The following is a 12,408-nucleotide window of genomic DNA, read 5'->3' as shown; positions in this document are numbered from 1 at the left end:
TAAATACTTTCATGAAATGTAGTTCTTGTTGATGGGAACTGCACCTAAACCACTTGTTTTGGCCAATAAAATGGTCGGCAATAATGCTGGCCCCAAACATTGATTGCGAATCATATCTGATAAAATGCATGCGTCACTGCGTGTGGATTGTCAACAAACCCATTCAACTGTTTCCACTTACTGTACTTTAAGTAGGGCTTTATATTTTATGTTATACAATAAACCCTCTCACTTACTGACCTCTCAGATCCGGATTTTAGTTGGTCTGGACGACGTGTGGATGTGGCAAATTCCTATCCGGTCTCTCTCTCTCTCTCAGTCCGAATGCCATGTTTACTCCCCCGCTACTAAAACAGACCCAGTCCGCATCTCCCACCGCTAGTCACAGCACGCATCCCTCCTCAGTCTCGCCTGTAGTCTCGGTGTGTACACACCATCCCGCTACCTCTTGATCATGTCCTTTTATTGTTCCTGTGTATTTTGTGCCTTGTGACTGTTTTTGTGCCTGATTTCTTGTGCCTTGTCACTGTTGTGTAGTGATGACAACCAAAAGGAAGCGCAGGCAGCTTACCGCAGCTCAGAAGCTGGAGTTGCTTCAGAAGTTAGAGAGTGGTTGGTCTGTAGCAAGATGTTGTCGTGAATATGGCATCTCTAAGCAAACGGTGTCTGATATACGAAATATTCAGGGTTCCCTGCAGTCATTTGCAATGAAATATACAGGTAGGTGTACTCTCCGACTTACGACGGGGTTAGGGACCGACATCCAGGTCGTAAGTCGGAAATGCTTAAATAACACACAGAAAATCGAAAATTTGGGTCTCTTTTTCATTTCAGCACCACAAAACACTCACTTTTAAGCTTGCCAGCCATTTTAAAGTGAATTGCAGATGAAAAGTTTGTCTGTGTACTGACTTTGGGACTCAAAAATACATAATTTGACCAAATTTTGGTACGACTGAGGCAGGTCGTAAGTGCGGGTGGACGTAAGTCGAGTCAGTCGTAAGTCGGGGAGTACCTGTAGTCCCAATTCTTCGACCTCTACGACAACCATTGGATTCTGCAAGCTGTATTAAAATAAAAGGAGACTAGTTAAAATAATATTGTATTGATATACAGTAATAATAACATTACTGTCTATAGATTAATACACTGGTACTGTATAATTATTATTATTGTTGTTATTATTGTATTATCATCACTATTATTATTTAATACCATTATTATTGTTATTACCCTTGTCAGTGAAATCCATGTACAATATTATGATTATCATTAATGGGCCTTCATCCCCTAGTTCATCCAGGCACCCTCTCCTCCCTAATTGTCCATAAGTGCGAGAGTTTACTATATCTCCATAGACTTGTTGCAGTCCCTACCTACCCAATTTTGTGGTATAATTCTGAAATGGGGTATTGTCACTATGGTCATGGGGTCATTCACCCTTATGTATGTCTGAAACACACTTTCGAGTAGGATTTACAGAGCTTTATGGTAATTGGAGTGTTGCGGTAGAGTTGACACAGCACTCCTCTCCTGTCCTATGGGTCGATAGTTTGATCCCTGTGCACACCCAGTCCACCCAGCTGTAAATGGGTACCTAACTTTACAAGTGAAGGCAGTCGAGTGCAGTACCAACCATGCTGCCTCTTTTCTTCTGAAGGCTTAGTGCATAGTGTGCTGTATCTGCAGTTCCACACTGTACCTAATGGGCAGTTAATGCTTAGGGGACCCACTGTTACTATTTCATGGTATGTAGTTATTCTTCAGAAATGGTAAGTTTTGAAATGGAGATTTATAACCAACAATTATGTTATCATAGGTTGTCCATTGGATACTTCTTGACAGACATCTTTCTTTTTCAGGGAGAAGGCACCAAGATATGATTACTAAGAAGCTGAAGGAAGGCAAATATCCAGGAATTATAAAAGCAGTTTTCAAGCACCACATTGTATTTGTATTTAGTAATGAATTGTGTGAGCCACTTCTGTCCCAGAGTGAAATATTAGTATTAATTCCATTTTAGGTGTGGTATACCTGTATCCTTGTTTCAATATAACATATGTAGAATATCTTCACATGTGCTGTTTCGTTAAAATTATGGAACAAGACTTTTCTCATTTGCATATACTGTAGTTTTTTTTTATTTTTTTTTATTTTTATTTTTTTTTTTGAGGAGTGGGGTGAAATATTTGTTAAAAGAATTAATATTGCACTAAAGTATAAACCCTTTCATGCAATTTTCAAAATTCTTGTATAGCTTAAATATTAAGCAGCATTTCTCTTGGTAATGTATGATGCACAGTAAATAATTTCTGAACTTTTATATGTTGATTTTGAGTGTAGAAAGAAATTATATCTATGAAGTTCTTTTTAGGTCATTAAAGCCACAGTCACACAATCACTTTTATTAGCAATTTCTGGACTGAAAGGTATTTTGAGTAATTTCCCAGAAATTTGTTTTAAGTTTTTGGAGCAATTTTACTGAACGATCATGATCATGAATTCTTGATGATTTTGAGCAAGGTTTCTGGGTCAGAATGCGGCTAATACAGTGCTACAGTAAGTCCTCGTTTAACGTGGTTCCTTTCCTGAAAACCGCGAATTTAGCGGAATTAATTTTCCCCATAAGAAATAGATAAAACACGGGAGTTACGTTCCCCGGCCCCCCTTTGCCCCATAAAATACATTACATATATATAAATTCAATGGAATTTTTATGGAAAATATTATATATTATACATTCAAAAAGATAAATAAACTAAATCATTTTGTATTGTACTCACTGATGGGTGGAGTGAGTGTGTGGTGGGTAGTGGAGAGGGGGGGAAGGATGGCGAGTCACTGAGACCCGGAGGGTGGCTCTGACTGGGTGAGAGAGGGTGATGCGCCGTACAAAGTAGTCTGTGACGACGTTATACTGAATCGGCTGGACGTTGTCTGAATCATGGGTATCTAAAGAGTAGAGACGTATAACGAAACAACGTTGTCGGGGCAACGTTAAACGAGGACTTGCTGTATATTTAACGACACAAAGCTTATTTAATCAAGCATTAACACAAGATCGTGGGTTCGAGTCCTGGCGGGGTGAGGTTGTTGATTATATGTAGAAGTCTGCGCGCTATATGGGCTAATGAAATATACAGTCGACCCTCGTTAATTCGGACCCCTTTAATCCGGATTTCGGACAAAATCTGAACGCCTTTTTTTTTTTTTTTTTTTTTTTTTTTTTTTTTTTTTTTTTTTTTTAGATTTTCAGGAATATTACCTATGCGGACCTTAAGCTAAAATGCTGGTCCACCCACTGCTGGGATAAAACACCAGCGTCTTTTTGGTTAAATGTAACATCTCCACCACTAGTGTGGGGGGGGGGATGCAACTTTTAGCTTCAGACATGAAAAATATTTACCATTTACTGCCAGTAAACAATGGAAACGTGAAATATGTACCAATTAGTAATGAAAAGTTGTGCAGTTCCTTCAGCAAATGAAGCTCACCAACTTACAATAGGCTAAATTACCTTACAACGTGTTTTCAGTAGTCTATGTTGAAGTTCTTAGCACAGGCTAACTTATCATATCATATACGGTATCACAGTTCTCATTGATCTACAAAAAATACCGGTAATAAAAACCTTTTCGATATTTCACACTTAATATAATACCCGGTAATCTACTTCAACCTCCTATTGTTTACAACGACGCATGACGCACCACCAGCTGTTGAGTATCAATCAGCTAGACGGTACACGTGTTTTTCGAATCGTTTTCAGTTAAAAAACTGTTACATCACATGTATATTTTACCTTAACTGTGCCTGAATGAATATATTCTCGGAAATAAATAGTAGTTTTGCTGAAACGTGATGTATTTTAATGTAAAATAGGATAAAATACATGACGAAAACAAAAGATTTTACCTAACCTTCCGATGTTCAAGAGAAGTTACTCGTTTTTTTAATAGTTTTTGGTTAAAATACTGTTATATTACAATGGTATTCTATTCATACTGTGCTTGATATAATGCATTCACGGAAATGTAATATTTTTGCTGAAATGACGTACGTATTACAGTGGAAAGTGGGATAAAATCGTGACGAAAACAATGACTCGCTTTCTTTTGTTCAAAAGATGTTACCGTAATCGCTTTTCGATTGGTTTTCAGTTAAAAAACTGTTGTATTACAATAATATTCTATCCTAATTGACTTGAATAAATACTACGATACCATATTTCTGAATATTTTCATTAAAATCCATCCAAATCATTTTCCTTGTCATCGTCTGCAGCACCAAACAGCTTCTCCCAGTCCTCTCCTTGAACAGGGCTAGAGGGTACGTGTTTTTCGAATCGTTTTCAGTTAAAAAACTGTTACATCACTCGTATATTTTACCGAAACTGCGCCTGAATGAATATATTCTCGGAAATAAATAGTAAATTTGCTGAAACGTGATATATTTCAATGTAAAATAGGATAAAATACATGACGAAAACAAAAGACTTTACCTAAGCTTCCAATGTTCTTGAGATGTTATTCGTTTTTTTACTAGTTTTCGGTTAAAATACTGTTATATTACAATGATATTCTATTCATACTGTGCTTGATATAATACATTCACGGAAATGTAATATTTTTGCTGAAATACGTACGTATTACAGTGGAAAGTGGGATAAAATCGTGACGAAAACAATGACTTTGAAATATAATGCAATATTAACCCCTAAATCGGTTAATTCGGACAATCGGCTAAAACGACACCCTTCCCCCCTATTAGTCCGAATTAACGAGGGTCGACTGTATATATATTACAAAGTCTAGGATAATTAGTATAGGTAGCGTTCCCTGGTCACACACATAAGATCGTGGGTTCGAGTCCTGGCGGGGTGAGGTTGTTGATATATATATATATATATATATATATATATATATATATATATATATATATATATATATATATATATATATATATATATATATATATATATATATATATATATATATATGCTGATAACCACAAGGAAAGAAGAAAACACGAAGTTCCCAAGCGCTTTCGTGTAATTCACATCTTCAGGGGTGAGTACAGACTAAGGAGAAGTTCAAAACAAGGTATATACTGTATATACAGAGGAGGGTGAGATCAATATTACCTTGTAATTCAATTGACAGTAGGAACATTATAGAATCTAGTCTCATTAAACATACCGAATCCGTCAACATGAATTTGAGTAATGGTATGTACAAACTGGATAATTTCGTAATTAAGAAGATTTGTAACCAGGTGAGAAGGTTGGGTCAGCTTACCCTCTGACCTGACTACCGACTGCTGCGGTGCTTTTTGAAGATTAGTAGGATCATTACCTAATACCTGACCATTGTGGACTTGATCTCACCCTCCTCTATGTATATATACCTTGTTTTGTACTTCTCCTTAGTCTGTACTCACCCCTGAAGATGTGAATTACACGAAAGCGCTTGGGAACTTCGTGTTTTCTTCTTTCCTTGTGGTTATCAGCATATATATATATATATATATATATATATATATATATATATATATATATATATATATATATATATATATATATATATATACAGTGGGGTATGCTATAACGAATCTAATTGGTTCTAGAACCTTGTTCGTTATAGCATTCGTTCGTTATAGGATTAATCGTTCCAGGCCCCCAAATACAACCACTTAACACTGAAAAATATAATATAAAATTGTAAAAATTGTAAAAAAGTGCATAAATATGCATCTAAACCCCTGAAATAAAGAATATCATTAATACTTGTAATAAAAAAACAATAAATTAGTAAAAAAAAAAAATTAAATAATGTTCGTTGTAGGAGTTTCGTTCGTTATAGCATTCTCAATTTTATAGGTAAAACCGTTCGTTATAGGAATATTCGTAGTAGGATCCGTTCGTTATAGCATACCCCACTGTGTGTATATATATATATATATATATATATATATATATATATATATATATATATATATATATATATATATATATATATATATATATATATATATATATATATATATATATATATATATATATATATATATATATATATATATATATATATATATATATATATATATATATATATATATATATATATATATATATATATATATATATATATATATATATATATATATATATATATATTCGACTTACGACCTGGATCTGGGTTCCTAACCCCGTCGTAAGTCGAGGAGCAGCTGTATATACTATTTTCTAAAAAAATTCCATTGAATTTCTGTATCTGTATATGTAATGTATTTCATGGGGCAAAGGGAGGCTCAGGAACGTAACTCCCATGTTTTATCTACATTTTATGGAAAAATGATCCACTTAACGTTATTTCGTATAACGTTGAGTTTTCAGGAACATAACCTCGACGTTAAGCTAGGACTTACTGTATAGTATAATTGTACTGTGCTTGTAGACATGATTGATGGATTCATTAACCTCCTTCACTGCAGGGATTCAAATTTTAATATTTAATTTGGCTAATGCCAGGCAATTTTATTCAGCTTAGAGGGGACCCTGTATATAAAGGTTAGTAGAATATCTCCACCAACCCCTTCACTATAGTGATGCCACTTTCAATATTTTATTTGGCTAAGGCCATGCAATTTTATTCAGCTCAGAGGTAACCCCATACAGAGATACAGGAAATAGTTTTGGGAACTACCTGTACATTATTTGTTTATTTAATTTTTTGAAAAATTGCAATAATATGAACACTTACAGTACAGAAATTCTATGAATAATAATTTTCATTCCAAAGATGCAGAATTATTAATTATACTGTACAGTTTATGTGATTTATACACTAGCCAGCAAAATACTCCAACTGATGTGTATGAGTAATTACAATATTATTTTATAAAAAATAACTATTACATTATATGTATATCCTTCAGACACCTTTTGTACTTACAGCTGCCAAAACACATTTTGTGTGTGTAACAAGGTCTAATTCAATCAGTTAATTAAAGGTATTGTTTTTCAGGCTAAACCTTTAATCAGTGATTATTGAACAACAGTAGACAAGGTCCACTTAGAGGAAAAATGCACTCCTGTCAATAACTTCCACTTACAGTATAATATGTACAGGTTGGCATACAAGCTTTTAAAATTGGGATAAAATATAGCAGGAAGAATATCATGACTTCGTCCATGGTGACTTCCAGTGCAATTGCAAAAAACTACTGAGAATAAATTAGGTTAGGTGAGGCAACAGTAGAAAATGTGTAATCTGGAAGTCAAGGAAGAGGAAGGAAGTTTAGATGGGTGAACTACAAAGCAAGGAGAGCCACTATAATAAATATCACCTGTGGATAATTAACTAAAGCAAGAAATATTCTGTAGGCTAAAGCCATACAGGTAAACCCTAAATGTGAGCAATCAAGAAATTTGATCAGCAAAAATATTATGCAAGAAGCTGCCCCAAATTTTGAATGAATATCCCAATGTTTTTAATATACTGTATATACCCGAAGCAAGATGAAGTTGAAAGATGGTGTTGGCCACCAAAAGAAAAAAGCCCTGGATTTGGAGGACAATGAAGCAGACAGCATATACCCTCTGAACTCCTAAAGGGATAAATGTATTTCATGCAGAAGACTCTGGAGACTATCTCCCTGAGGATATACAGTATACTTCAGGGGTTGAAATTAATTTAAATAGTAATCATAGATGAAATAAAAGAAAACTGAAGGAATTCAAAACTCCAAGAGTGAAGAGGTCACAAACCTAGGGAACAAAAGAGGTAGTGCTCGAGATAATTATTTCACTAAGACTCATTCTCAGGAAAGCTCTGGATCAAGAGAAAGTGCCAGGAGTGGAAATCAGCTATTGTCACCCTAATATTCAAAGAGAGCAGCAGAAACCTTAAGGGAGTGAAATGTGGATAAGGAAAAAAACATTTAATCAAACAACAGTACTGTATATTAATTTATGACATTAACACAATCAGAACTCCTAGAAATATCATTACAATGAATATTTTGATGTTAAAATTATTATATAATGAATTGCTGTACTACACTTAAAACAGCTATGGTCTTTGCATTCATATTAGAGATTATAGGTAGTAACTGCACTCATCATCATCAATTACAAATACAGTACCCTGTACTGTATAGAGGTTCAACTGAAAATCAATGAATCATTCTCTGAAAAATAGGCTAGGCACTAATATGGATTACATGTCTAAATCATTACATTTGTAGATTTTATAGATTCACCATTTTTTTTTTATTCCAATTCCCAACATTGAACTTTGAAGACAAAATTAACTAAAACAGAAAATACAATTTGTCTGGGCCTTAGCATGAAATGAAATGTTTCACCATTCCATTATCAGTTATCACTAATCATTGAGATAAGACATCAGCTGAAATGATAAATGGTGCTGCTACTGTATGGTAAAATTTGGTAATAGGTGGAGTTTATAGGAGTGACACATCTCACATGATTAAATAATCTGTTATCACCAGTATTACAATAGCGTTGTGTGTATTATCAAAATTCAATCTTTCTGCAAGTGACATAAAATCCATCAGGGCCCCTTAAATCTTCAATACAACAGAAATGGACGTTATTGAACACAATAGTGCCAAAATCGCATTCAAGGTAATCACTATAGAGGCTAGAGTTGAAGTACTTTGAGCGGCGTTCCCGAGCTGTAGGCCTGTTAATCTTGAGCAGTGTCATATGGGGCACAAAGCCGAAGTGATTGGTTACCGTGATACCATCGACGCGACGAAGAGCCTCGTACAACATGTCCACGATGACAGTAAAGGAGGATGGGACTTGGAGTTTCGTATACAACACCCTGGCACCGAATGTGGACAGTCCTCGAACTCTGATGATACGTTCTGGATTTTCCTCAACATCTTCTGGTGTTGGTCCAAGTAATTTCTCAATCCTGCCTTGTAAATCATTCAGAATATTGACAGCCTCAGTCATAGCCTCGGGTGTTTCGATACGGACCATAGCAAGAGTGACGTGTAGTAACTCGTTGGGCATGACACAGCTGCGAAGGACAGGTTCTCCCTGCACCACATATTCCTGCACCTTCGCTGCAGTTGATTTCACTTGATCGTTTTTTACTTTAATGCAGAAAAAGTGTGTGGCACGGAGAAATACTTCCTTTGGTCCCTGTCCCTCACAAATATTTGATATTAATCCTCTTCCAGAATTTGAGACTCCTCCCAGCACTATCAGTTCATCATCTGAAGAATCTTCGTCTGAATCGAAAGTCTGAGTATTTTTTTCAATCTCTGCATCAACTTCTCGAATAACTTGTTGAATGGTAATGCCATTTCCTGCACTCCCAAATACATGATCTAGTCGCTCATTTTTGTCCCACACTTTAGTACCCTTATATTTATAGTACTGGATACGATGTTGTGGCACAGCCAGCTGGTCCAGGTCCACCATGGAGAGATGTTCCCAGGAAAATGCTGTATAAGGTTTCTCCACGACACCAATAAATCTGTCTAAATATCCGACTGTGAAATATTCTTTCTGAAGTTCCGGGTCCCATTGTATCCTCTTTCTCACATCTCCTGCTGTCTTTAGAGGTTTCTTTTTTTCGTTTTCTACCTCTGGTGGTACTTTTCGGGTATTTTTTGCCGATTTATTTTGGTTTTGAGTACTGTGTTTTGTAGTAGTAACTTTTTTCACTTCAACGTTAGGTGGGTGTAAGTTGAAACAGTCGTCGCCAAATCTACACTTTCCTTCTAAGTAATGAGAACACACATTTTCCATAACTGTATTCTCATCACAGGTGGCTGTCGTTGCTTCCTCTGTTTCTAATTTGTTAACTGCTCGGCAAGGATCAGTTACCAAGTCTTCAAAGGACATACTTATTGAAGTTTCAGCACCTGTCGATTCGGTTGAACTCAGGATTGTTTCTTAATTTCACAAAAAAATAATAATTATCGGATGGTTATGGTACACCGCACCTTAGGATGTGCAATACATGATTCGGCCCGAAGTCCGGTCTTTATACACTCACAAACCCTCAGAATCCCCCTCACCAGAATGCTGAGCTGCCAAACGTGATGCAACCATCGAAAGTCGTCAGTGTACGTCGTATAGTGATGGTGTTAGTCATTTTTTCTCAATATTCTATAACTTATGATATATACAAAGTTGAATAAAGAAGTTTTGTAAATATAGATTATATACAGTAACGGGGTTTGACATCTGTGGAAACATAGAAAACGATATTACTGAACGTCACATGCCGTGTACTAACCTGGTGCAACTACACTATGCCACGTATAATCAATGTTGCCAGATTCTAAAATGCCTACATCAAACAATTAAAAAAATGTCACCAGATTTCACCAGACATAAAAATTTACTACAAACTCTGTAATAAAAAGAATCCCGTGCTATTTTTACCGATCGATATTTAGGGCATATACAGTACATTACTGACAGAATTATCATATCATGATTAAAAGAATAGCAAACATATTATTCCTCTATTGTAACATGAAATAATAAAACAAATTTTTATATTTTCAACGTAATTTAATGTCATAAAAAATCGCAAAAACCATTAGTCATCAATTGTACTTTCAATTTATGAAGCCCAAACCTTTTATAAGTGTTTTCAACATAATTATGAGACCAAAATGTAACATAAATTATTATTCATCCATTGTAGCATCAAATTGCGAAGCGAAAATCTCTTGTGTAACAGGAAACACCATTAATTAAGTAACAGCGTGCATTATGCAACAAAAATATATTATATTAGTGAATTTAATGTTTTCAGCATATTATCTTATGTTTAGAAATTTAGCACATTATTCATTAAATGTATCATCACATTTTTCAGGAATATCTTTACACGTCTGATTTAAATCTTTTCAACCTATCTACTGTGATTACAAATTTAACACAACACATGTCTCCAATCATTAAAGGTTTATACGAATGCGCACAATAGCATCGAACCAGGAGCTATGAAATTTCACTAGATTTCCGAATTCTCGTGGCGAATGTTTCGCTCTGGCACACTGGCTATAATCGATAGCAGTGATAAACTCGTTGTCTTATCATTCACAGTGCGTAACAGAGACGTGATCAACTGTCCAAACAGCTAACGAGCTGATCAGTAGCGAAAAGGATAAAAGTAAAGTAAAAGTAAACAAACTTAAGCTAGGGTTCCATTTACACGTTAGCGGTTGCGTTAGCGTTAGCGCCAAAAATAGATCACATTGAAATGTACACGGTTATTTACATTGGCACGGTTGCGTTAGCATTATGCGTTGGCAGTACATGCCAATCGCTCCCTGTAGCGATTGAAAATGCAAACGCACTGCAAACGCGTGAAAGGAATCCTAGCTTTACCTTAAAATTTAGTTTATGTTAACCCTTAGCTTTGGCTGCGGAAGGTTACCCTAAGGCTAAGCTAAATAAAATCGTCTGGTGGTTGCCAGAATAAAATAGTAAGTGTGGGAATGGCAGCGAAAGGGTTCAATTGTTAGAAGTTAGAATTGTTCAAAGAAAACAGCTTGCTATAAATTTCTTATCTTGCTTTTCATTCAGGAACTCCACGGCGGGAATCGCGATACAGTTACTTGACTACATTCTGTTCAAACTTTATTTTTTATTAAAGTAGGTATGATAAAAAATATAAAAAATAAATTGAGAAATACATAACATAAATCATAGCAATACAATTTTATAAATGATTTCAAGTTTCATAAAGTGTTACTTCACCTGCATTGCGCTGATTTGCGCGCCATCGGTTTGTCATTGTCAGCTGATCGAGCAATCGGTCTTGTTGTTTCCTTCGTGGGAGGTGGTGAAGATACACATGAGTCGTGCTTTATTGCATATAGTTACTTGTTTTAGATATAATCATAATCTTGAGCACCAAGGTAAGTATTTCAAGCACCTTCTAAAATCATAAGCATAAAATTACATGTACTCTTGTGGAAATGTGTTCCTACACCCCCTGTGGTAACCCAAAGACTATATAGAGTATCTGTGGTAACCCCTGTCTCCAAACAGCCAAACTAGATGACCTATAGCAAACCTATCCACCAATCACGTCAGCCGTTACACGACCAATACCCATACATTCATAAATAGTGATACTACAACTGCGACATTTCCGTTTGACGACACCTAGGGGTGTAGGAACATTTACGCAACTGTACAAGGTTGGAGTGGTAACTGCCATCGGCGAATATTGGATAGGTTTAGAACATTTACGAAGATATTATTTACGATCTTGAGACAAGCCACTCGATTCCCGGATTAAATTATCTGAGAATCTTATACTGTATATTGAGTGATTGCCAGTTGGGTATAATAAACAGAAATAGGAAAATAAATTATCTTGACAAATCAAGTCTTATATT

General features: G+C 35.4%; 2 protein-coding genes across 3 annotated transcripts in view; one reads left to right on the top strand and one right to left on the bottom strand.

The window, feature by feature from the left end:
* The window catches only part of LOC121874682 (protein Red-like), a 29,013-nt gene extending 26,618 nt beyond the window's left edge, over positions 1 to 2,395 (top strand). For both annotated transcript variants that reach the window (XM_042378925.1, XM_042378926.1), the window contains one exon: positions 1,863 to 2,395. In XM_042378925.1, the coding sequence (XP_042234859.1) occupies positions 1,863 to 1,890 (28 nt within the window). In that variant the 3' untranslated portion in view covers positions 1,891 to 2,395. The remainder of the gene's footprint in view (positions 1 to 1,862) is intronic.
* Positions 2,396 to 7,940: 5,545 nt separating this feature from the next.
* Positions 7,941 to 10,247, bottom strand: LOC121874683. Its single transcript, XM_042378927.1, has one exon. It carries the CDS (start codon positions 9,884 to 9,886, stop codon positions 8,540 to 8,542), a length of 1,347 nt encoding a protein of 448 aa, XP_042234861.1. The 5' UTR covers positions 9,887 to 10,247; the 3' UTR covers positions 7,941 to 8,539.
* Positions 10,248 to 12,408: the final 2,161 nt, after the last annotated feature.

The sequence above is a fragment of the Homarus americanus genome, unplaced genomic scaffold (assembly GCF_018991925.1).
Source record: "Homarus americanus isolate GMGI-L3 unplaced genomic scaffold, GMGI_Hamer_2.0 scaffold34360, whole genome shotgun sequence".
Taxonomy (NCBI): domain Eukaryota; kingdom Metazoa; phylum Arthropoda; class Malacostraca; order Decapoda; family Nephropidae; genus Homarus; species Homarus americanus.
The sequence above is the reverse complement of the archived record's forward strand: the minus strand, read 5'-3'. Positions and strand labels throughout refer to the sequence as shown.

Bases quoted from the DNA above. Each gene is read 5' to 3' on its own strand.
- LOC121874683 (XM_042378927.1), bottom strand. From the start codon at position 9,886: ATGTCCTTTGAAGACTTGGTAACTGATCCTTGCCGAGCAGTTAACAAA.